Source organism: Pipistrellus kuhlii, unplaced genomic scaffold (genome assembly GCF_014108245.1).
Source record: "Pipistrellus kuhlii isolate mPipKuh1 unplaced genomic scaffold, mPipKuh1.p scaffold_m20_p_2, whole genome shotgun sequence".
Lineage (NCBI taxonomy): Eukaryota > Metazoa > Chordata > Mammalia > Chiroptera > Vespertilionidae > Pipistrellus > Pipistrellus kuhlii.
The window spans coordinates 37,553,234-37,580,170 of record NW_023425515.1 but is presented as its reverse complement, the minus strand read 5'-3'; the positions used below and the strand labels follow the sequence as shown (position 1 = coordinate 37,580,170).

The 26,937-nt window shown below is 35.5% G+C and overlaps 1 protein-coding gene across 11 annotated transcripts in view; it reads right to left on the bottom strand.

Moving 5' to 3' along the window:
- The window catches only part of VPS8 (VPS8 subunit of CORVET complex), a 238,741-nt gene that overhangs the window by 95,235 nt on the left and 116,569 nt on the right, over nucleotides 1-26,937 (bottom strand). For all 11 annotated transcript variants that reach the window (XM_036443983.2, XM_036443984.2, XM_045583756.1 and 8 more), the window contains 7 exons: nucleotides 20,058-20,129; nucleotides 14,605-14,724; nucleotides 13,480-13,536; nucleotides 9,085-9,167; nucleotides 8,049-8,133; nucleotides 6,924-7,022; nucleotides 987-1,076 (listed from right to left, as the gene is read on the bottom strand). In XM_036443983.2, the coding sequence (XP_036299876.1) occupies nucleotides 987-1,076; nucleotides 6,924-7,022; nucleotides 8,049-8,133; nucleotides 9,085-9,167; nucleotides 13,480-13,536; nucleotides 14,605-14,724; nucleotides 20,058-20,129 (606 nt within the window). The remainder of the gene's footprint in view (nucleotides 1-986; nucleotides 1,077-6,923; nucleotides 7,023-8,048; nucleotides 8,134-9,084; nucleotides 9,168-13,479; nucleotides 13,537-14,604; nucleotides 14,725-20,057; nucleotides 20,130-26,937) is intronic.

The following is a 26,937-nucleotide window of genomic DNA, read 5'->3' as shown; positions in this document are numbered from 1 at the left end:
GCCATGAAATCAGGGCTCTGTTTCTTCTACTTAAGAGCCATGTGACTTTGTGTAAGTCACTGGCTCTCTTAGCTATTCAGTTTACTTATTTAAAAAAGAACAGCAATATCTCCTCTGCCTTCCGCACAGGGAAGAGGTAAGAATTAAATGAGATGAACCTTAAAATATTATATGAATATAAATGTTTCTAAGTTCTAAGGAAAGCTAAGCAAAAATTTATGGTTTACTTTTTCTTTTTTTCTTTACTTTTTCGACACATTCAAACTTCACCTATAAAAAACAGGGTACTCTCCAAACTGAAATGGATTAATGTAATATAGAATATGACATTTTTAATATGTTTATCCATCTTTGATTTTTATCTTTTCCCTGGCCCATCAACTTGTTTTATTTTACAAAACTTTCTTTCTGGTTATAACTTAATATTCTGGCTTACTTATCATTTCAAGAATTCCGAAATAATAGGTCAGAGGAATAATTCTTGTCATCAAAAGTAAAAGTACTTAATAAAACCTGTGTGGGATTCTCCTACATAATCAGTAAAGTTCTGCAATAAAAGAAATACTTCATTTCCCTAAAGGAAATGTTCCACAGTGTTTATGGGGCGATATTCTGTGCCAGGCAGCATAGTGGGGGTAGGAGCTGGAGACAGACTTGGCCTAGGGATCTGGCAGGAGAAAAGTGAATAGATCTCAATTCTTCAATAACTTTTTAACTCATTTCCCTTTCCAATTCCAGTTCCCATTTCCAAGGTCTTTGACATTCAACATTAAAACCCCCTTTCTATAATATAAAATTGATTATATATGGTGTCTGCCAGGACTTTATTTCCTCATGGGTTTTAAGCCTCAACAAATGTATAGAAACTACTATTAAATTACAACTATTAATTGAACAAATTCCTAAAATCCAAAGTTCTTTGGTACATAGTCAACAATTGTCTCTCCACTGGATGTTTCTTCCCCATATATATTTGCAATATTTACCTGAAGTTTATTAAGGACTGTTTCAATCTGTTCAGAAAAGTGAGTAGCAACCAGCTCTGCAGCTTTACAAGGCTTCAAGGACACAAGTTCCTAGAGTGAAAGAAAAAGACAAAATCCTTTTGCTAAATCTTAATGTTAATTTAAATAGGATTTCCATAGATTTGAAACATGATCACCTGCCTCAGTGTTCTCATGAGCTTCTTTATTGCATTTCAGGAGACCTTGATGTAAGGCCCTAATTTAAAGGCACATTGTAAATGAGCAAAAATGAAAAACATGCCGTGTAAAAAAAAATCAGATTATGATATACAAGGTAATTCAGAATTCTTAGAAAATGAAAGCACTAAACTCTGGATTTAGACCATGAATCTGCAGAATGAACAAAATGAACAAAAGCTCCCCAAATTCCTTGTCTATGAATTTCATCCTTGAGTATAAAGTAATAATTTGAAGAAATTGAGAAAAAAAAAAGATATAGTTGCAATTTCTCTGGCTAAGAATATTAAAACTGTATCCTGATTGCCTGATAGCTTTTGAAAATCTAAGTGTCTTAAGAAATCAACTTAAGGTCATAGTTTTAAAACAGACTAAGTGAGGCCGCTGTTAAGTAACCACTGTTAATAAAACCTATTTCTGTCAAATCTAAGACCGCCAATATGCCCTCTCTCTAAACTATCCTAGACACTGGCTCTCATTTTCTTCTTAGAACTCTCCTTTCACTTGGTTTCTGTGACCTACTATTCTACCCTTACAATTGCATATTACATGGCTAACTGGGAAGACCAACTTTACATCACATGGTATATTCTTAAATAAAAAGTATACAAGTTAGTGTGACTGTGATATTAATGATATATCTAATAATTCTGTGATAGTATTTGTAGATTAATAATAATAATATTAAAAATAATATTAAAATAACTATAGCTTATACTAGTTTTATATATCTCAAAATAGAGAAAGCACAACTAATCAATATCACACATGAAAAAGGGGATATTATTACTGATCAATAGACATTACAAAGATAAAAAAAACTTTTATGTCAATAATTTAAAAATTTAGACAAAATGGATAAATTCCTAGAAAAATATAACTCGATAAATTGACTTAACAGAAAACTTGCAGTGAATAATAAAATATCTTTCCATATGGAAAGCTCCAGACTCAAATGGATTCACCTATAACTTCTAATAACCATTTAAGGAAGAAAAATTCAAACATTAATTAATCTCTTACAGAGAAAAGAAAAAAGGAAACTTCTCCAGCTCATTGTATGAGACTAGCAACATTTTAATCACCAAACCCAATAAAACAATGTAAGGAAAGAAAAATTATAGATCTTAATCATGAACATTGAGACATTCTAAGTAAAAACAAAAATCAACAATATATAAAAAGAATAATATATCAGGATTAAGTTGTATTTATCCACAGAATTTAAGGCTAGTTTAATATCAATAATATTTACCACAAAATTGGTAAGGGAGAAAAGGTGATCAAAGTTTTTTGTGACAAAACTATTAATATACTAGAAATAGACTTCCATAAAAATCCTTATAATAAACATTGTACATATATGGGAAATGAAAAATATTAATGGCATGATTATGCTAAAAATATAAACTTGTGACAGTCTAAAAAAGGTTTGAAAATATCTACAAAGAAAATTATAAAACTTTATTAAAAATGTTGAATAAAGGGTCACACCATATAGTTAGTCATAGATTGAAAGATACAATGTCATAAAGATGTAAATTACATTCAAAGTGATTGACAGATTCATTGCAATCACAGTCAGAATCATAAATTTTTTTAAAAAATTGGTAGAATTTGACAAGCTGATTCCAAGATGTATTTGGAAGTATAAAAGGTTAAGAATAACCAATACTCTTTTAAAGATATCAAGATTTATTATAAAGCAACAATATTTAAAACTAGAGACCCAATGCATGAAATTCGTGCACTCAGGGGGGTCCCTCAGCCCAGCCTGTGCCCTCTTGGGGGATGTCTGACTGACATCTTAGGTGGCAGTCGGACATTCTTAGCGCTGCCATAGAGGCGGGAGAGGTTCCTACCACCTACCACCGCTGCTGTGGACCCCAGCTGTGAGCCCAGTTTCTGGCTGAGTGGCGCTCCCCCTGTGGGAGTGCACTGACCACCAGGGGGAAGCTCCTGCGTAAGTGTCTGCCCACTGGTGGTCAGTGCACATCATAGCGACCAGTTGTTCTGCCGTTTGGTAGATTTGCATATTAGCCTTTTATTATATAGGATACTTGTGAGGTCCTGATGTAGAGACAGAAAATAGATCAATGAGACAGAAGAGGGCCCAGAAAAACAGACCAACCATATAGATCCTTGCTATGCTTATGACAAAGTAGCACTACTGAGCAATAGGGAAAGGCAACCTTTAAAATAACTGTTAGGAAAATTGGCACCCATATTTTAAAAAATTAATCGGACCCCCACCTCACACCATATACAAAAACTGCTTTCAGGAGAACCTAAGATTTAAAGATGGAAGGGAAAAACAAATTAAAGAAACTTTTAGACAAAAAAATTAATTGACTTAAAAATAAATAACTTTTCTTAAAAACAATCTTAAGAAAAAGCCTAAGAGTAGGAGAAGATATTCACAACATGTGTTACGAAAAAATACTACCATGCAGGATACATAAAGAACTCCTACAAATCAATAAGTACAGGAGATATTTAAAGAGAAAACTGGGCCAGATTTGAACAGGCACATTACAGAAAGGATATTTAAATGAAAAGTCTATCAATCTCAGTAACTAAAAATATGTAAGTTTAAAACATAATAAAATATCATTACACACTCACTAGATTTGTGAATTAAAGTCTAGCAAGGATATAGAGTTAATGGTAAAAACACTTATTCCAATTAGCTGGCAATTATAGTCCCTACAGCAGAGATTATCAGATGTTAACATGTCTCAAAAGCACGTGGAGGGTTTATTAAAACATATTGTGGGGCCCCACTCCCAGAGCTTCTGATCCAGTAGGTCTGAGATGAAGAAAAAAACTGCTGACTGGGGATCAAACTAACAACCACTGAGCTAGAGAATTGCATGTGGCTGTGCTCAGATACATATAGAATGATGACTATAAATGGAACATCCACTAACAGTAGAATGGACAAACTATGATATACTTGCAAATGAAAATACTATATAACAATACAAATGAACCATAGCTAAGGATAACAAAATGTACAAACTTCTCAAAATATTGAGAGAGAAAAAATGAAATACAATATATAACTTCATTTATGTAAAGTTCAGAAAAAGGCAAAACAAAAATATAAACTTTTAGGGATGTAGGCATATACAGTAACAATATATCAGGAAAAAATACAAGATAATGGGAGGCAGGGCTTGTATTCAAGAAAGGATATACAGGAAGTCTACACAGAAAGTCTGGGGTACTGAATATAAGTCTATTTCTTGATCTAGACCTCAGATATTTAGCTTTTTAATTTTTTATTAATCTGTACATTGGTTTTATATACTTTCCTGTATGCTTTTTATATATAAAAATTTTTAAATATAATGAAATATGTTCTATTCATATTGTAAAAATAAATTAAATATTTTTTTACCTGTAATCCACAGACCTGATCTAAAAATGGCATTTAGGGTGTCTGCATATCCCTGAAATTGTAAACAAATTTACACATTGTGCATATGCACAAATACAAATATTTTACTAGATTCTCAAAAGAGATTTATAACCTCAGCAGCATTAAAAACCACTAATTTATAATTTTATATACTGCCAGAAAACTTTATTATGAGGACATTTACACCCACATATTTAATGTTGATTTTATTTATATTACTGAAGCTAAGAAAGTCCTTCAACAAACATATTTTTAATTTAAAAATATATTTGTAATTGTGGTCTTAAGAGATATTAAAAAGTTCAAGGTGAAAAAAAAAAGTGCAGATGTTGGAAAAAGTCAACAGAAATAATTGTTGTGCAGCAACAATACTTCTTGCTTCTCCAGACTGAGTTTTCTGCTGAGTAATTTGTTTGCTCTTTGATTAATGCATCATATTTCACATTATGCAGAGAGACATAGCTTCATTTTTGGATGTCTGGAGTCCATGTGCTCGAACCACTGCTTAATGCAGATTAAGTGAAATAAAGAATGAGCCATAATGTAAATACAGAGACTTAAAGGGGATGATGAAAGGGAAAAGAATACAAAATGATTAAAGGAAAAAGATATAACTCAAAGTAGGAGAAGGTTTTCTTGGATTCTTTCATCAAGTATATTCATCTTGTTGTTAGCAGGAATATCGTAACATAAAATAACATATATATGTTCTCAATCCTATAGATGAAAGTGTGGAAATTACTTCAGACCACACATCTGATGACTGACTGTATCTCTTTCTCACCAGATGTTCAACATAAGATGTGTTCACATTCCTGATCTTTCTAAAGTTTATAACCATCAGGATGGGAACAAAGTATTCATATCACATGCAATGTTTCCTTGGAGTTTCAGTTCTCATCTTTTCTTATCATTTTTCACGTGTATAAAAAATTTAAATTAAGTTGAATAATCATATCTTTCACTCCATCTCTAAACCTATCACCAGAAGTTACCCCATCACCTGCTCCTGCTATAAGGAGGAAGAAAGACACTTTGTAAATAGAAATGTTATTTTCAAAACTAGGATTACCTCAGCATCTTTTGTTACTACTTTTTTCCAACAATTAATGACTCATAAAAAAGAATATATTTCAACAAACCTGCTAGCTCTGGTGGTTCCTAAGGTATATGGTATGTTATGAGCCTATGGACACTAAAGTGAGGAGTGATTTGTGAGCCCTTTTTCAGAATGCATTCCGATCACATGTTCATCACACATTATTAGTCTCTCCATTTAGGGATCTAAAGGCATGTGCTTTAAAAAGAACTTTTTGTTTCAATGCCAACACCTGCATTATTGTGGGGGGGAAAAGCATGCATAAACAAAATAAAAAACATTCTGTTACATAAGGAAGGGAAATATATCAGAGAGAAAAACTATTGTAATTATAGTAATGTTTTTAAAATTCCATTGGGTGATTGAGTGCAATGGCTCCCATGATGTGGAGAATAAGACCAGGAATACTCTCAGAATTGTATAATATTAAGAACATTATAAAAACCCACTAATATTCCAGCTTGCCAACCAGCTGATTGAACATGGGTTATTTTCAGAAGTCATCCAAATATATAAAAGCCAGGGGCCATCACGACCGAAATACTGGATGGACAACCGAAAAGGCTGCATGGGGCGACCAGTTCGGCAGGTGGGATAGTGAGGGATGACCAAATGACCAAACAGCAGGCTGTGTGGGGTGACCAGGCTGGCAGGGGGAGGGGGAGCGCAGGCAGTGAGGGATGACCAAACAACTGAACAGCAGGCTGTATGGGGCAACCAGGCCAGCAGGGAGGGCAATGAGGGACAACCAAATGACTGAACAGCAGGCTGCATGAGGCAACCAGGCTAGCAGGGAGGGCAATGAGGGGTGATCAGGCAGACAGGCAGGCAGGCAGGTGAACAGTCAGGAACCAGCAGTCTAGAATTGTGAGAGGAATTTCCTTGGGATCAGGCCTAAACCAGCAGTTGGACATCCCCCAAGAGGTCCTGGATTGGAGATGGTATAGGCTGGGCTGAGGGGACCCTCCCCCACTTCATGCACGAATTTCATAGACTGGACCTCTAGTGATACAATAAACTGTATATGACAGGCTTTATAAATGCAAATATGACGTGGAATAAATTATATGAAAAAGATACAAATCTGCAAGTAAATCAACTTAATAACATGACACCTGCCATTGCTTAGTTAGCATAAACTTAATTTGGGAGATTTCCATACAAATGGGGAAGTTTCAAAAGTTTGTTGAATTAGCACCTCAATGTGATCCATTGCTTTCTGCCATACAGACTGCTTCTCTTCTGCACTGTGGCCAGGAATGGATAAGATATTGTGAATGTAGTTAAAGACTTCTTCCTAAGGAGCATAAGACAATATAATTCATTCATGTATTCATCACTCCAAGAATATTTACTCACTATTTACTATCTATACCAGTCTTGCTAAATATCTATTATTTGGAGATAGTTAACTGATGGAAAACTGACACTGAAGAGAAAGAGCAATTGTTTCAAATTTAGTGTAAAGTCTTTTTTTTTTTTTTTTTTTTTAATTGATTTTACACAGAGAGGAATTGAGAGGGATTGAGAGTTAGAAACGTCGATGAAAGAGAAACATCGACCAGCTGCCTCTTGCCCACCCCCGACTGGGGATGTGCCCTCAACCAATGTACATGCCCTTGACCGGAATTGAACCCGGGGCCTTTCAGTCCGCAGGCCGAAGCTCTATCCACTAAGCCAAACCGGTTTCGGCATAGTGTAAAGTCTTAAAAGTTGCAAATCTGTTTCAATTAATTTTGTTCTCAATTTCATTAACCTAATAAGGGAATATCATACTTTTGTCTTTGGCTGTCCCTGTCCACATTCCCAATTTCATCTCAAACCACTCTTGCTCTTGTGTATTAGGGTCCATTTACATTGATCTTTTCTTCATTTATATGATCTCTATTCAGTTGCTTGAATGTCTAAAAAATTTCCCCACCTCCAGATCTTTACATATACGGTTCCTTATCTAGAACACTTTTCTGTTGGCTCTTTGCTTGACTGGCTTCTTCTCAAATTTCAAAGTCAGTTTATATGTCGCTTCCTGAGATTCCTTCCCTGGCTGTCGTATTTACGTCAGTTCCCCATCATCTTCTAAAGTCAATCTCCATCACTAAACTATAAGTTTTAAAACTGCAAGAACTGTATCTTTTTAATTATCAATGTATATTTGCCTAATATCAGGCACTCAATAAAAACATTTTGAATAAATGAAACCCTGAATCAGCAAACACGTCCAAATATTTCTACTGAATAGTTATACTTACTGAATAGCTATTTCTGCTCGTTGGGGAACTGTGTGGAAATGGTGTGGAAAAGGGTAAGCAATCTCTTAACTCACCTCTCTTAGTGGGTCACGTAAGTAGCAATCGATAATTTTGTCATATTGGTGTTCTCGTTCGTACATAAACTCACATATTTGATAGCTAGAATATAAAAGGACAAAGTTCAATGTACCAAACAGACAGGTAGTTATTATTGTTTCAAAAAGTTTTCTCAGTACAGAAATTAGTATTAGAAAAATAAACACAGTGTTACTTCTCCGGCTAAATGAAGTTATAGTATCTAAGACGGGTGGGGAACGTTTGCCCCCCCCCCCCCCCCCCCCCCCGGCCTTAAAAGGCCCGAGAATCATTTGGTCTGGCCTGCCAAGACAAAAGTTAAGACATTTGGTCTTTGACCAAATATAGCAGGCTAATTTTTTAAGTTGATAATTTTGTATGGCCCATGGATGATGTTAGAAATATCGAAATGGCTCTTGCAGACAAAATGTTCCCCATCCTAATATAAGGAAATTAATATCTGCCATTCTTCTAAATATAGGTTTAATATACTGCTGAACACTATGTTTACAAGAAATTTTAAAAGTGGGTACAAAATAAATATTAAAATAGCATGTGTCACAAAAATAGTTAATATATTAGATATCAATTAATTATATGAAGTTTGTACAGAATTAAATATTTCAAATGAAATATTAAAAACTGAATAAATAGTAGATCTAATATATTGCATCTTATTTGCTACCTTAAATTCTGAAATATTTATAATATATAAACAGCTGTCAAAATCTATAAAATATTATGCATATTGTAAGTAAAAAAATAAATAACTAAAATAAATCATAAGACTGTTATTTCATTTTTATACTAAAAAATGTACAGATACTTCTAATTTACTCCCTGTTGATTTCTGCAAATTTTATTAAATTTTAGATTTAAAAGGCACAAACTTTCATGCTTAGGTTTTTTTTTTGTTATTTGCATAATTTTTTTAAATTTAAAAATATGACAGTGCATCAATAAACCAGGCTTCAAGTTACAGAAATGTAATTTAATAGTTGTATTGACTAATTATATGACTTCAAAACAACTTACAACTCTGCTTTTTCTGCCATACGGATGAGACGACTCTCTTCAAACTGAACTATGCCTCCAGCTTGCAGTAATTCTAAAAGAACCTGAACATTTAAAATGAATGAACAAAAAACTTAGGGATCTCCTTTTATTTACTAGCTTTTTTTTTAAGAGTCCATTTAGCCACACACATAATTTTTTCTTCTGTCTTATTACTTACTGATGTTTTGGCTTGGCTTTCACATATATAACAGGTTAGACTTACATTATAATGTTGATCATATTGTATTTAAGTCTCATAAAAATATTAATGGCTCTATTTTTCAAGCATGGAAAGAATGCCACAGTGTTTGCAGATAAAACCTTTTTAGAATACCCAATTATCCTCCACTTAGCTAAAAGAATCCATATATACTTTATCTTGTATGCATGCCTATAAGCATAGTCAATGGACACAGACACTATAGGGGTGAGGGCATGTGCTGGGGGCTGGGAGTGGCTGGGGAGAGGTCAATGGGGGGGAAAAGGAGGTATATGTAATACTTTAAACAATAAAGAATTTTTTTTAAAAGTGAATTTTTATCTAGAGCTTTTATTTCCTATAGTTCTTAAAGTTCTTTATGTCTTATGGTCCAGGTAGTATTCATGTTTACATGTTATTTTTCTAATGAAACGTTGGTATTTTTCACAGAAGCATTATTCGTAAGAACCAAAAGGTGGACACAATCCAAATGCCCATAAATGGATGAATGAATAAGCAAGATGTGGTATATACATATAATGGAAAATTATTTAGCCTTAAAAAAATAAATGAATTTATGACACATGCTACAACATAGATGAACTTTAAAAACATGAAGTGGCCCCGATGGCATGGCTCAGTGGTTGAGCATTGACCTATGAACCAGAAGGTCACAGGTTCTATTCTTGGTCAGGGCACATGCCCAGCTTGTAGGCTCGATCCCCAGGAGGCAGCCTATCAATGATTCTCTCTCATCATTGATGTTTCTATCCCTCTTTCTCTTTCCCTTCCTTTCTGAAATCAATAAAAACAAAAATTAAGTGAAATAAGTCAAATACATACTCAAACAGTACTGTATGATTCCACTTACATGAGGTACCTTAAATAGTCAAATTCACAGAGACAGAAAGTGGAATGGTGGTTGTCAGGGGGAGGAGATAATGGGCATTTTCAGTTTGGAAGATAAAGCTTTGGAGTTGGATGGTGGCACAACAATAATATACTTAATGCCCGAATTGTACATTTAAAATTTCAAAATTTATAATATATATTTCATCACAATAAAAAACAAACACTGGAGTTCATGCCCTGGCTGGGTGGCTCAGTTGGTTGGAGCATCTTCCATGTGCCAAAAGGTTTCAGGTTCCTTTCCCAGTCAGGGTACATACCTAGGTTTTGGGTTCAATCACCGGTCGGGGCATATATGGGAAGCAACAATCAATGTTTATTTTTTCTCTCTCTCCTCCCTTCTCTAAAAAATCAATAAAAATATATCCTGTGGTGGCGTTTAAAAATAAGAACAACAAAACATTGGGGTTCTTATAAATAATCTTACCAAACAACGAAGGTGAATAACAAAAGTGACTGGGATATACTCATAGATTCTTCAATATTTATAAATAAACCTCTCAGTACAATAGAATCATTACTTAGTCGTTAGGGCAAATGCAAGAAAGCTCTCTCTTATATTGAAGTTCAAGATCCAGAGTAACATGATCCTTCTCAGATCTCCAGGAAACTATTTGAGAAACTAACTTAGGAAATTGATTACTTACAAGTTAAAAAAAAAGGGGGGGAGGACATAAAATAAATAAAACCTATCCAAACTTTACATATCAGAACCCTAATTTTACCGACTTTGAGTGATTTAATGTACTGCTACTTAGAACAACTATGGAGTCAACGCCATCTGCTGGAAGCCTCAATGTGGAATAACTTAATAATGCTACGCTGGAGCCAGTCCTACCAACCCACTGGAATTGAATGTTAAATTTTCAGGAATTTTGTAAGTCAGTTGTGAAACACAGACATTGTTAAAAATTAAGCTATGTAACTTTACAGTTAGATAAGTTAAAATAAAAACAAAGATAATTCATACTAAAAACTCACCACTTTCTAATTTCACTACATTTTACTATGTATGCTCTCGAGGTTAGTTACTGTAACAATCTGTACGGGGAAATATTACATAAGAATGTTGTACTTAGCATCTCTTTCCAACTCTCGGCTGAGTGACAGCATGCTGGTAGGCTGAAATGGTGGGAGTGCTGACACAATGGAAACTGGCAAATTCTGTAAATCAGGGCTTTTTACATTTTAAGGGGTTGTAAAACAAACAAAGAATATGTGACATATACTATAGGTGGCCCACAGCCTAAAATACTCTTTGACTCTTTGCAGGAAAACTGCCAATCCTTGATTACGAAAGTGATGGAGATAATGCCAATAAAACAATCAAACTTTAAAGTGTGAATGTCGTAGTCATTACAATGTGAATATCAAAAAATTAAGGAATTCTTTTTTTTAATTTCAAAAACTGTTGTCTGATTCAGTAAAAAAGTCACTGATGAATGAGTGAACTCTGACATGCTTTCATTATTGCACTTTCACAATTGACTTACCCTTATTCCTTCATGTAAATGAAAATATCAACCAACATTCATATCAGACCTACATTTGAAGAGCAAGTTTTTAAACTTTTATCAGCATTCCACTGGAAAATACTAACAAATGCCACATAAACAAATTTTGATATATAACAAACTGTACAAGGGAAAGAGTGCCTAAGAAGGGAAGGAACTGGGTTCTAATCTTAGCTGTGACTTTGAGCAATTTACTTTATCCATTTTCTATATTTCTAAAATGAGTAGGAAAGGAAACTAGTAATCTCAAAGGGGACTTCCAATAATATAATATTACTATAGGATCATTACTTTCCAACGTTTGGCTTTTACATTTAGATTAGATTTTTATTTCTATTTAATTGTTATTTATATAAAAAGGTTTTTTTTTTTAATCATTTTATATATTATAGCAAAATAACATGCATAACATGACCCTTTTTTTCCTACCAATAGAGAAATAGGGGCAAAATGAGAGACCACAATACTATTTGTATTCAATATAATTTAAGAGATAACCAAAATGTTAGCAGTCACTGGGCCACAGCTGTGCAGGGGTTCACTGTTGCTACCACATGCTCTTTATCTGGGTCTCAAACCTCCCAGCTGTGCACTATTACCATAAAAAATCAGCATAATTATCAAAATACTTAATTTTTATAGCTTAGCTCACAAAAGTCTGGCAACCAATTTTAAGTAGGTTGACTTTCTTAGTGATCACAATTATGATGGGTAAACTTTTAAAGAATCCTATTCTTAGAAGGGACCAAAAAATGGGGGGCATAATAGAAAGAAGTGCTCAGTTACCATGTCACAGCAATTAATGGAGGGACAGATGGATTCTAGTCTCCAGAAAAACCATTTCTAATCAGCCCTAATGCAGTGGGGTTAAGTGGGCACTTCCAAAAGCTGAGTGTCCCACACTCAGTAACCTGCAGTCTTTCCATAGCAGCAAGAAATGGTTATCAGATTAATAACACTGGTGGAAAGCAGGATACAACAGGTGCCAACTGTGGCTGCAATGCATTTATTGAGCACTTCATAGTTAAATGGGAATGCTATTAACCGAGACTAGAAGACACCTTCCAGATTGTTAAACACACCAACAGCTAAATTAGATCCAAGGAGAAGGATGAAGTATTCTCCTTGATGTCATGTTGAATGCAAGACAGGTCCAGTGCCTAGAAACTTGGTGTGATATAAGTTCCATACACATGCACTTCTAACAACCGTCCACACTATTTTCTGGTTGCCACTATCTGGCCTATGTTAGGGTTTGGGACAAGTCACTTCCCCCTTAAGCCTTGTGAAGTCTAGCACAGAAGGGTTTTTTTTGGGGGGGCTTACACTGTTTTCTTTCCCATTCTTTTTATCTTTTAATTTTTTATTTATTTTTTATTTTATTTTTTTATTAAATTATTATCTGTGTACATATCTTACCATTCCCCCCCTCACATTTCCCACTCTTTTTTTAAAAAAATTATTTTTATTTATTTTAGAGATGAAGGGAGAGAGAAAAGGAGAGAGGGGAAGGGGAAGAGAAAGAGAGAGAAAGAGAGAGAGAGATAGGAAGAGAGAGAGAGAGATCAATGATGAAAGAGAAAATCATTGACTGCCTCCTGCATGCCCCACATTCGGGATTGAGCCCACAACCCCAAGCATGTGCCCTGACAGGGAATGAAACCTGGTTCACAGATCAACACTCAACCACTGAACCACACCAGCCAGGCCTTCTTTCCTACTCTTTAGCAAACGAGTTCTAGTAGTTCATACCTGCTGTCTTTCAGAGTGCCGGGAGTCATCATCAGGACTGCAGAGGAATTCAAGCACCTGGCCAAAGAAAACGTAAAAGAAAAAATTTTTATTGGATACCAGCATGCACGCTATCATACTATCAATGAACACAGCACCTACCCTTTCTGTCTCACCAATTCATTCACACGGCACCATAAAAAATATACCACAGGTATATGGTATCTTCCCAACTGACTGGCCTAGTACATGGCACAGGAGGTTCAGGTATGCTGTTTAGAATCATGACTAGAAGGCAGCAGCATCTATATACCTTAACTTTAAGATCCCTGATACCATGGTCCAAGCAAAGCATGAACTTTGGAGTCAGGCCACTTAAATTTGAATTCTAACCTTATCAACACTTAATAAGAACACCTATTGTTAATAATAACTCTTGTTAAGTATGATCTTGGATGAATACCTCAACTTCTTCAGGCTTTAGTTTGCTCATCTGTAAAACGGGGTCACAATTATATCAAATTCAGAACTATTATGACCACTGAATTAATAAACACATATAAAACTGGAACAGAGCCTGACACTATGAAGTACTCATCAAATCTAGTCATTATTAGCTGCAGTCATGTGCATTTGGTCTACTCTCAATTTATTCCTTGTTATTTTATCTGTATTTTCACTTTCATATGTGGATATGGGGATGCTATTTAGAAAATACCTTTCAGAGTCCAAGTTATTTGTAGGTACATTCAGATTTTCCAAAAGTAATATCTCCCCCAGATGATCAACATATTAATAATAGTCTTTCTGCCAGTGACTTGGGTAAATCTTAAATTGGAAAATTTTTCAAAAAAGAAATTTGGAGCAAAAGAATAATTGAGAGAACAAAATCTCTATAAACTAATCTCCACAAATCATACTCCCATGATACCACCTTACTAGGCAAAGTCAAAGTACCCAGGCACATCATTTAACAAAACCAACAACAGCTAAATTAGATCCAATCTGAAACCAGCACAGACTTCTCTCTGTTAAGACACTGACCCAATTGGCTATTACATTTAGAGACCACATAATCCAGTGAACTCTTCTATGAACAGTAATAAAATAAAAACAATTCTAGCTCTCATTGTTGAAGACACTCACCTGATCAAAGAGGGTTCTGTTCACAAACAAGGTATTGTCAGGCTTTGCAAGTTGCCGGGCAAGGAATGTGAAGAGACACCCGACTTGTGAGGGAGTAAAATCTGAGTTCTCCACCATAACCTGATGAGCGAAAGAGGCCATTTATTCAATGTACCATCTGGTTTGACACAAAAAATATACAATGTGAAGAGTTGGGGGAGCCTCATTACTGAAGACTCATGAAAATATTATTTTGCAACAATTGAGTTTAATACCAATTAGAGAAGAAGCACAACTGTTTGCATACTCTGAAAGGGGATCATTTGGTGATTTTTGGCATATTTCAAGGCACAACTTGGATCAGAAATGAATTGTTAGGTAACCTGCAGGGAGATATTAATCATGTTTTCCTCTTGAAGTCTTTAAAGAGAAACCTACTAAAATTAATTTTCATTAAAGTACCCCTACTAAAAATCTTCCCACTGATCCAGGAAGAAAGGAATTGCTTTGGGGTTTAAAAGATAATTTCAGAGTGTAGGCCAGCCCACGAATCAATGAAGTGAATAGATTCTCCTTGTCTGTAAGCAGTTCCTTGAACAGATGGTTTTGCACAATGGGCTTTTTATAACCAACCATAGTTATCAAATCATACTCATTCCTCTGCTTTAAGTGAGCTTTCCTCTCCTAACTACCTACTATGTGGAAGATGCTATGGTAGATGCCTTCAAGGGAATTATAAACAAGAAAGCAAGGTGAGATAGATAAACAAATTTTAAATAAAGGCTCAGTGTTATCAGCACTATTATAAAGGAACAAATTACTCCAGCAGCACAGTGGGGGAAATTATTTCAAGTGCTTAGACATGGAATTGAAAAGAAATTAGAAGAGTAGCCTTTAAACTAAGCTTAAAGCCCATGTGAAACCCGTAATGGGAAAAGCCAAGAGCGAGTGCAAGTCAGTCAGAGAGAGCAATGTGAGCGAAAGCAGTTACACAGTAAAATGTGAGACTGTTTGGAGAAACTGTGTTCATTAGAATGCAGAAGCATGCATGTGGAGCAAGAAGAAATTACATATAAATAAAAGATTAGGCCTCAAATGTCATTCTAAAAAATCTAGAATTTATTCCATAGAAAACTGGGGAGCTACAAAAGGTGTTCAACTAGGAGAGCTGATCATGATCAGTACTGTGCTTAGGAAAATTATCCTATTAGCAGGGTATCAGATAAAATAACAAGGAATAAATTGAAGGTAGACCAAATGCACATAACTGCAGGAGTCCGGGAAAGAAAAAGGGTCCTGAACTAGGGCAGTTATAATGAAAAGGGAAGGAGGAAGAGGTGCAAAAGACCCTGCAGAAAGAGAGGAGATAGGTCGAATACACATGTGTGGGAAAAAGGTATGTAGCTAAGGAGAAATAAAAACATGTCAGATCTTGAGCCTGACAATCTTGTAGGATAATGAAGCTCTTAACAAAGAGACAGAATGCAGAAACTTGGGAACGAAGATCATGCACTGCTTTGGACTAGCTGAGTAGGCAGCTCTACAACAAATTAAAGAATACCCTCTCTTATCTGTCGAAGAGTCCTAAGTTCCCTCCCTCCATTGTCATAAGATTTTTCCAATTAGAAAATACTCCATTGGGGCCTGGCTTTTGGCCTTTCTTACTTTGTCGGCAGTATATCTCTTTCTTATATGCTTCCTGCTTTTGTCCAGCCATCACAGCTTGTCTTAGTATATATATTTCAGTTGCAGTCTGTGCATGTATCCAAATTCTGATTTAAACTATCCAAAGCGCTTCCTATGGCTTTAAAGCCTCAGTCATCACTCCCCTTCAGTGGACAGGTCCTTTCTGAGGATTCAACTGTTGGGACCCATCTAACGCTCCCCTTCTTTTAGCCCTTCCTTTTGCTCTGTAAGTGTAAACTCCTTTAACTGATTTCACTCACATGTGGGATATAAAACTGAAAGCAATAATGAACAAACAAGAAGAACAAACAAAAATTCATAGACAAAAACAACAGAATGCAGTGACCAGAGGGAAGGGGGTGTGGCCACTACGGGAAACAGTATGGAGAGTCCTCAAAAAATTAAAAACGAAACTACAATATAATCCAGCAATTCAATCTCTGGGTATTTATCTGAAGAAAACAAAACCACCAATTCGAATATATGTGCATCACATATTCATAGCAGCATAATTTACTATAGCCAAGATATGGAAGCAACCCTATGTGCCCATCTATAGATCTTAATATATAAAAAGCCAAGTGCCATCACGACCTACACGACTGGACAGATGACCAAACAGCAAGCTAAGGAGCTGAGGGACGGGAGCTGTGGGCCCCCGGCCGCCCACGGCGGGCAGCAGAAGGAGATGGGAGCTGTGGGCCCAAAGGACCGTCCAGCTCTCACAGCGCGGCAGGGCATGGCCACGGAGACTTAGGAGCCTCGGGGGTGGGCATGGAGCTTCACAGCGTGGCTGAGGTGGAGGAGCATCGTGGGGGCTGTGAGTATGGAGCTTTACAGGCCGGTAACAGTAGCAGGGGCTGTCAACGTGGAGCTTCCCAGGGTGGCGTGGGGCATCGAAGTGTGGTGGAGGCGGGGCAGGGGCTGTTAGCTGTTAGCGTGGTGCTTTTTGGGGCAGATGAGGACAAGGAGCCTTGTGGGGCAGGGCGGTGAGCGTGGAGGTTCACAGGGCAGGAGCTATGGAGGTGAGGAGTGACGCCAGGCAGTGGACATGGCCCTGACTGCAGCTAGGCCTAGAGACCCTAACCGCACACGACTTAATAGTGTGCTGGGCCTCTAGTAAACAGATAAAGAAAATGAGATTGTATATACATACAATGGAATATTATTCAACTATAAGTAATGATAATGATATCTGACCATTTGCAACAACATAGATGGACCCAAATAATATTATGCCAAGTGAAATAGGTGAGAAAGACAAATACTGCCTGATTTCACTTATATGTGGAACCTATTAAGCATAACAAATGAAAACAGAAACAGAGTCATAGATACAGAGAACAAACCGGTGGTTGTCAAAGAGAAGAGGTTTGGGGAATGGAGGGAACAGGCAATATAGGCAAAGGGAATTAAGAGGAACAAACTTCTAGTTATAAATAAATCATGAGGATATAATACACAGCATAGGGAATATAGTCAATAGTACTGTAACTTTGTGACAGACAATAACTAGATTTATTGTAGTGATCATTCTATAATGTAAAAAAATATTGAATCACTATGTTGCACACCTGAAACTAAAAGAATATTGTATGTCAACTATAATTAAATTAAGTTACAAAAACAAATCCTCAAGGTCTACCTACAAGACGCTCAAATCCAAGCAGAAAAATATACATGTAAATAATTACAATACAGTGGTCCAAGTGGAGCATAAAATGTTCTATGAGCATAGAGAAGGGGCAACTAATCAACCTGGAAGTGTGGAAGAGCATTCTAAGAGTTTCTCATGGATGATACACGAGTTACACATTGGGAAATTGTTGGGAATTTGCCAGGCAGAGAGAAAAAGAAGAAAAAGGCAAGATGGGAAATCCAGGAAAAGGCAAAGAGCATAAGCCATAAAGATGACACGTAAAGTTCAGTGAATTCCAATAATTTAATATGGTTAAGAAGTTCACAATACAGGGGGGGAGGGCAGTAGGAGAAAGGAGAGTTACAGTGTAGTAGGCGGGGCCAAAAAACAAAGAAGGATCTTGGGTGCAATATTAAGCAGTTTAGATAGGTAAGGCAGAATCTAGTACTTGTGCTCCAACATCTATTCTCTCCTAACAGAACTCCTTACTTTTAAACTTTGTCTCTAACAGAACTCCTTACTTTTAAACTTTGCCTCTAACAGAATTTCTTACTTTTAGCTAAATATATAGTCACCCACAATACAGAGTACAGAGTCATATATCTAAGTTCTGATCAATATGATATAAGCAGAATTATATTATAGTACACAACCTCTGAGACATTTTCTTAAAGAAAGAGAACACTATCTTCTTCATCCCCTTATGCATTCAGGCTAACTAGAATGCAGAGGTGATGGCTGGAGCTTAAGCAGTCATTTTGGACCAAAAGCTAGAAACCATATACTAAAAATAACAGCAGAAACAAAAAAGCAATCTGCATCCCTGATAAGTTTATAAAGCTAAGCTAATCAGGTTGTCTATCTCTAGACTTATATAAAAAAAATAAATTCCCTTCAAAATTAAATTGTTATTTGAATTTTCTCTCATAGCAGAACTTAATTACAACTGATCCAATGGGGAGTCATAAATGAATATTAGGTAGAGGAAAGGCAAGATCACAAACCAGAGGAAGACAAAATTAGTGATAAAGACTATTTAGGGAGGTATTTTGGAAATCCAGGTGAAGATTCTCTGTACTAGCCACCTGGATCAAAGTTTGGGAATTTAGCAACCCTAATTTCATATTCATCACTGCCTATCCTACAAGACCAATAAACAGCTCAAATGACATAACATATATATGTGCTTTGGAAATTATAAAGGACTATTACAAATGTAATACATTAATTAATGTTATGCATTAACTAGAGAATATTTCCATAGTGTTCTCTTGTGCAAAATAATCCACAAGTCACTATGAGGAATAAATTTTCACTTCACAGCCAAATGAACAGAACACAAATTCTAGGCTTTCAACTACAAGAAGAAACTGGCCTGATTAAAAGCTGTACAGATTCATTTATTAGCAACAGCATTAATCTCAAAACGGCTTTGGACTTAATCTAGATAGATTTAGATGGGATGACCATCTCTGTGTGCCTCAAATAATGCATTCTTTTTTTTTAATAAATATATTTTATTGATTTTGTAAAGAGAGGAAGGGAGAGAGATAGAGAGTTAGAAACATCGATGGGAGAGAGTCATCGATCAGCTGCCTCTTGCACACCCCCTACTGGGGATATGCCTGCAACCAAGGTACATGCCCTTGACTGGATCGAACCCGGGACCCTTCAGTCCCCAAGCCGACGCTCTATCCATTGAGCCAAACCGGTCTTGGCCAAATAATGCATTCTTAAGTGGTACCTGTCATCTCAGTACCATGGTAAAACTATGGCACTATCTTCGCCACTCATACCAGTGATGCTGGTATGAAACAAAGGGAGATTCTTCACATTATTTACTTTTTCAAAGCATTCTGAAGTCAGTCTCTATGATTGCATATAATTACTAACATAGCAATTATCTCAATATGCATTTTTCTAGAGTAGTACCTAGTATCTAGTATACAGTCTAAAGCTGAGATTATTAAATATTTTCAATGATTACTATTTTGTTCAGTTTTTGAAGACAATGACATCATAATAAAATTTTTAAATGATTGCAGCATATTGCTTCCTTAAAGAAGATTATTTTAGAACTTGCTATAAAACAATTCAATTTTCTTAATAAAAACATCAATACTAAGGCATGCATTCTTTGAATACTTACTTTCAATAATATATCCACAATACGCTGTTGATATTCTACAGCTTGCTTGTCATTTTTAAAATCTTCAAAAGTCTAAAAGGGAAACATTTTTTTAAAAAATTATTATTTGCAAATTTTAGAAGGCAACAGGAAATTATTAAAAGTCAGGAAATTTTTCAAATAAGATAACCATTCCTCATCAACTTTTTGCTTATATATCTTTAATAGAAAATTTTTTCAGTTAAGTAAAAATATATAGCATTTAATATAGCATGGTATTCTGAGACTTTAAAATAACAAAAAAGTATAAAAATATAGTGATCATCATACAACCAAAAAGTGATTTGAGAAAGAAAGGCAAAGTTTAAAGGCAATGAAAAAGAAAGAACACCAATGGCAAGAGGCAACTTATGAGCAAGGGTTTAAGAAAGATGAAATAGCCGAAACCGGTTTGGCTCAATGGATAGAGCGTCGGCTTGGAGACTGAAAGGTCCCAGGTTCGATTCCGGTCAAGGGCATGTACCTTGGTTGCAGGCATATCCCCAGTAGGGGGTGTGCAAGAGGTAGCTGATCGATGACTCTCTCTCATCGATGTTTCTAACTCTCTATCTCTCTCCCTTCCTCTCGGTACAAAATCAATAAAATATATTAAAAAAAGAGAAAAAAAGAAAAGAAAGATGAAATACATGTTATATGCTCAGCCATCATTCCGCTTATGCTATTTGGAAATACAGTTTACCAATTGCCATGAAAAATAACTGTCATGACAAATAAGAAAAAATGATAGATATCTATAAAAATTATTATGGCAAAAGATGCAATGTTAAAACACTCAAGCCTATGTACAAGGAATAGGTATCCTATTTTCAAAATACTGCCAAGTATATCACTTTATATGGCCCTATTCACATAGAGTCAAATGTATTTTATAAGTACCGCGCGCTAACCGATTGCGCGACTAGAGCCCCCGAGTCAAATGTATTTTAAATAGAACATGTATCAAAGTAAATGACAGTACCTAATTCTGAAAAATATCTGATACCTAGAGGATGCATATATGAAGAAATTGAAATTGTATTCATATAAAAAAGGTTAAATAAAGTTATTTATTGGATAATAAGAATGATGAAAGACTTGAAGATCTTCCCTATGGTTTTCACTTAGCACATCTGGCTCTTGAAATATGTAAAATCACATAGCAATAATTTATTTCTTCTTTCCCTGAAATAAGAAAATAGACTCTATATTGTGCCTATAGAGTTTTTAAAAATGTTCACAGCCATGAGCTTTCCTGATTACATCATAGTTATATTCAAACCAGAATACCTTGCTATTCTTCAAATGGGCCCTGAACTTCCCCAAAGCACCTTCGTCCATGCAGGTCTCTTATTAACATGCCTCTCCTTCCTTCCTCCTGTCTGACCACACAGTAAGCACTTTAAACAAATTATTGCTGATTTGTCTAGTTAATTACACAGAAAAATACAATCTTTAAAAAAATATTTTAACTTAGCTAGACCACTTTGCTGTCACTTAGTTGAGAAATGCTAAAACTATCAAGCTATCAAGGAAACTCTAGAAACTCTTATTCTGGAAAGATTAAACCAAAAATATTATGATGTTTAAGTGGGTTAAATATGATCCTACCTAAAGACAAAAAGATGGACTAGAAAGTCTCTCAGTTCTATATCCAGGTTTATAAGAATAACAAACATGCACTACACTCACACACACAGGTACAAACATAAGTTACTATCCACTAATACAAGTACTAGTCAACTAAAATAGAAAATAATGGAGAATTAATATACATATTATAAAAGTACATCAGTAAAGCAAGTAAAAAAATAATTTCATTATCTATTTTCCTTTTGGCAGAATGTATCCACTGCTTTGAAGCAGATATTGAAAGTTTAGTTCCGTAAATATAATTAAGTGGTGATATAAATAATGACATTTTAAAAATTTTATTATACATTTTTATTAATTTGAGATAGGGAGAGAGGGAGAAAGGGAAAAAAAGAGAAAGAGAGAAAGGAAGAAAGAGAAACATTGATGTGAGAGAGAAACATCTATGGGTTGCCTCATGTATGCACCCCAGTCAGGGACTGAACCTGCTACCTGGGCAAGTGTCCTGACCAGGAATTGAACCAGCGACCTTTTGGTGCAAGGAACAACATTCAATCTACTGAGCCACATGGACCAGGGCATAATGACGTATTTTGATTGTAGTTAACAGATGCCACCAAAATGGCATATCACTGTTAAAACATTATCATTCCACAAAGATGCTTCTAACTATATAATATTTATTGGAAGACTAATATGCAAAGATGTCCTAATGGAGTTTATGAAGCGCACAGGTAGACTAACACTCGAGTCCAAACTTATCTATATATTTGGTCATAAAAAATTCTTTCTGTAGTCCCTTAAAAATTATTATAAGGTTTTTATAGGGTAACAACAAGTGATAAATTCTAATCAAGGGATAAATGAACATTCTCTGTAAAGACTGGGAAAAAAATACTATACAGGCTTTGTGGGCTACATGCAATCACTATGACATATTCTTCTTCTGTTTTTATTTGTTTATTTTTAAATATACGAACTTTTATTCAAAGGTAATTCCAGAAAGACATGTTTTGGTTACTTTTAAAGTGAGATAAGTTGAAGATCTCAGAAAAATTGTATCTGATCTTCTTCTGTTTTTATAACCCTTAAAAATGTAAAGAATTCTTAGCTCACACAAACCAGAGGCCAAATGAAGCTGAATTTGATCCTTGTCCTAATATCTTCAGACACCCTCCAGCAAGAGCCCTTCTATGATGATTAAAAACAAAACAATCACCAACAACCTAGGCAAATGGGAAAAGTGCAACATATACCACAAAGTTCAACTTACATAAAATTAACTTAGGAAAATAAACATCCCAAATTAGCAAAGTTGGCTCCAAAGCCCTAACACCAAAAAGAAGTCAGGGTAAAATTGAGTAGAAGAAAGGAGAGTGTGACAAGGTGTCAGTGGTAGCAAAACAACTATAATAGCAAAGAGAACCTGCCCTGGTGAGGAAATCCTAACATCAGGTCAGAGATCTGATGGGTCAGACCACAGCTAATAGGAAGGTCAAAGGAAGGGGACTACTGGCAAGTGTGGATCAGAGGTCATAGTAAGACACTGCTTTTGGGGCAGAGGGAGGAACTTTAAAAGGGGGAGATATTCCTTGGAGGCTTATGGTAAAGAAAGAAGTGGCTCAAGATAAAGTATTTATTAAAATAAAATAATGTCAATATTGAGAAGATGATGGACCACCCTCAAAAAACACTATTTAGCCGAAACTGGTTTGGCTCAGTGGATAGAATGTCGATCTGCGGACTGAAAGGACCCAGGTTTGATTCCGATCAAGGGCATGTGCCTTGGTTGCGGGCATATCCCCAGGAGGGGGTGTGCAAGAGGCAGCTGGTCAATGTTTCTCTCTCATCAACGTTTCTAGCTCTCTATCCCTCTCTTTTCCTCTCTGTAAAAAGTCAATAAAATATATATTTTTTTAAAAGACACTATTTAATAAATTATACTTAATTGTAGCAAGTGAAGAAGGCACGTTAACTAGGAAAACCAGCCTATAATTTTCCCCCACCTTCCAACAAGGTCATCTATTATTGCCAGTCCAGAAAAACCCAACACAAAAAAATGAGAATAAAAGCAGCTACTGAAGGCACTCTAGAATAAAACAAAATAAAAAGTAGCCATAAAATAGAAATAAGGTATAATACCCCAACAAACATTAAATATGTTTAATAATATAATCTCAGATCTGAAAGAACATCACAAACCGGAAATTTAGGAATTCAAAAAGAAATGAACAAAGAGTAAAAAGATATGAAATAAAAGCTAATGAAAATCAGAAAATAACTGAAATAAAGGTCAAATTTATCTCAGAAATGAAGACAACTACAAGCCACCTAAGAGAGAAGAGATATGACTAAAAAAACACAGTAAGAGTAGAGAAGATAAATAGAAAACAAAAAAATGAAATTTAAACAAAGAAGGAAATAAAAGAAATCAGAGAAAAGCTGATAAGTATAAAAGAATATACAATCTATATAATAAAAGCCTAAGTGACCAGTAAGGCAGAACAACCAGAACGACTGGTCACTATGATGGGCACTGACCACCAGGGGGCAGATGCTCAACACAGAAGCTGCCCCCTGGTGGTCAGTGCACTCTCACAGGGGAGCACAGCTCAGCCAGAAGCCAGGCTCATGGCTGGTGAGCACAGCAGCGGTGGTGGAAGCCTCTCCCACCTCCACAGCAGCCCTAGGAGCAGTAAGCCGAGTGGTAAGAAGCAAGGGGTCTCAGACTGTGAGAGGGATGTCTGACTGCCAGCTTAGGCCCAATCCCCACGGGCCTAAGCCAGTGAGCAGACATTCCCTGAGGGGTCATGGACTGCAAGAGGGTGCAGGCCAGGCTGAGGGACCCCCCTTCCAGTGCACAAATTTCATGCACTGGACCTCTGGTATACAAATAACTAGAGTTTCTGAAGATAAAATGAAAAACAATCAAGCAGGAAAAGTATTCAATCTATAATTCAAGAAAGATAATCATGAAATAAAAAGACTCAAATTCACATATTAAAGGGCCCACAATATATAAATAGGGGTGTGCAAAAGTAGGTTAATAATAATACAAGATAAGCAGTTTTGCATATTCACAACTGCAAACCTACTTTTGCCCAACCATGTATAAAATTGAACCAGAACAGTCAAGTCTAAGTGATATCTTAGAGTAAAACTATTAGTTTCTAAATATGTGAAAAAAAAGGTATTCTGGTTCTCTAAAAACAGGTTTAAGCCCCTGGGAAAGTTAAAAAAAATCAGGTTGATGTCAGTTATCTTTTTTTTAAATTTCTTTATTGATTATGGTCACATAATTATCCTTATTATCTTGACAACAGTGTACAAAGCAGTATCAGAGGAAGGCAATTTTTAATTTATCAAAAATTTTAAATTAGGGAGCATTATCTCAATCTGTTGAGGTTCTGCTTCCTGGCACGTGTCGACAGTTTTGGCTCAAATAAACTCACAAAGATTCTTAAAAAAAAAAAAAAAAAAAAAAAAAAATTTAAATTATATAATGACATATAGAGAAATATTTCATAATAGAGAAATCATTACATTGAGTCCTCATCACTCTGAAAACTACAAAATATTGCTGACAAAAATTAAAGACCTAAATAAATGGAACAATATATCTCTTCATGAGTCAGGAAACTCAATATTGCTACGATGTCAATTCTCCTCAAATTGACTAAACATTAAACACAATTCTAATCAAAATCCCAGCAGGCTTTTGAAAGAAATTAACAAGATAATTCTAAAAATTCATAATAAAAAGCAAAAGACAAAGCAATTCTGAAAAATAACAAAAACATTGGAGCGCTAACACAACGTGATTTCCATACTCATTGTAAAGCTACAGAAATTAAGACAGTGTGGTACTGGAATAAAGAGGGACAAACAGACCAATGGCATAGATTAGAGTTCTGAAATAGACCCCTCACACATACACACATGACAGATCTTTGATAAAGTACAAAGACAATTCAGTAGAGAAAGAATAGTCTTTTCATCAAATAGTGCCCTAAGAGTTCTATATCATATGCAAAAAAAACCAACAAAAACACACTCAAACTTGCATCTAAACTTTGCATCACATGCAAAAATTTCTTCAAAATGGATCACAGATCTACACATAAATACTAAAATCATAAACCTTCTAGAAGAAAACATGAGAAAATCTTTGCAACCTTGAGTTAGGCAAATATTTCTTTGACATGACTCCAAAAGCATGATTACAAAACAAAACTGACATATTAGACTTGATAAAAATGTAAAACTTCATCTATTCAAAAGACAAGTGTTTGTAAGTCAGAATACTGATACCCTCATATACTGCTAGTAGGATGTAAAATGGTATAACTGATTCAAGAAACTGTCGGTTTCTTATGAAGTAAAATAACACATTTAACAAAAAAAAATGACCGAGTAATTCGATTCTTTGATATTTACTTACAAGAAATAAGAAGATATGTCCACACAAAGGCCTACATGTAAATGTTCATAGTTTTATTCATATTAGAGTAAAACTGAAAACAAGCTCAAGGACCTGCCTCCCCTGCTGGCCTGATCACCCCTAACCGCCTCTGCCTTGGCCCCCCCCACCATGGCTTTGTCTGGAAGGAAGACAGGTTGACCAGAAGATGTCTGGTCGACCTGGTTTAATTAGCACATTATCCTTTTATTAGTATAGATACCTCAAGAAAGCTAAATTTAAAAACTTTACTTGAAAAAAAAATTCCTAAATAAAAAAAACTGGAAAAATGTGTTTTAAAAAATCTGTCACCTAAATTCTTTTGTGTATCTCTGAAAATGTTCTCTATATTAAGTTATATTTACTGAGCTAGAAAGGTCATATCATTAATTCGTTATGGTAGACATAACAGGACTTAGTACCCTAAGCATTATCAATTTCTTCAGCTTTACTGTTTGGGGATGCAGCCAACACTGGATTATGCATGGAAGGAAACCTCCACTTGTCTTTTAGGCACTTTAAATTCATTACATTCAAAAGAAAGCTAATTATCTAAATTTCCTCCCACCCCATCTCCTGAGAAACCTGCTTCCTTTCTGACTCCCTCCCTATTCGATAAACAAATAAACCATTACACATTCACTTCACTCAGTCAGAAACCTTGGAATCTTTGATGATTCCCCATTTGTCTTACCTTTCACATCCAAGAGTATAATAAGCCCTAAATTTTAGGTCAATTTGCCTTCTAAAATATCTTCCAAATTCTTTCACGTCTTAGTGTCCTCACTGTCACTGCCTGAATTCAAGTCACCA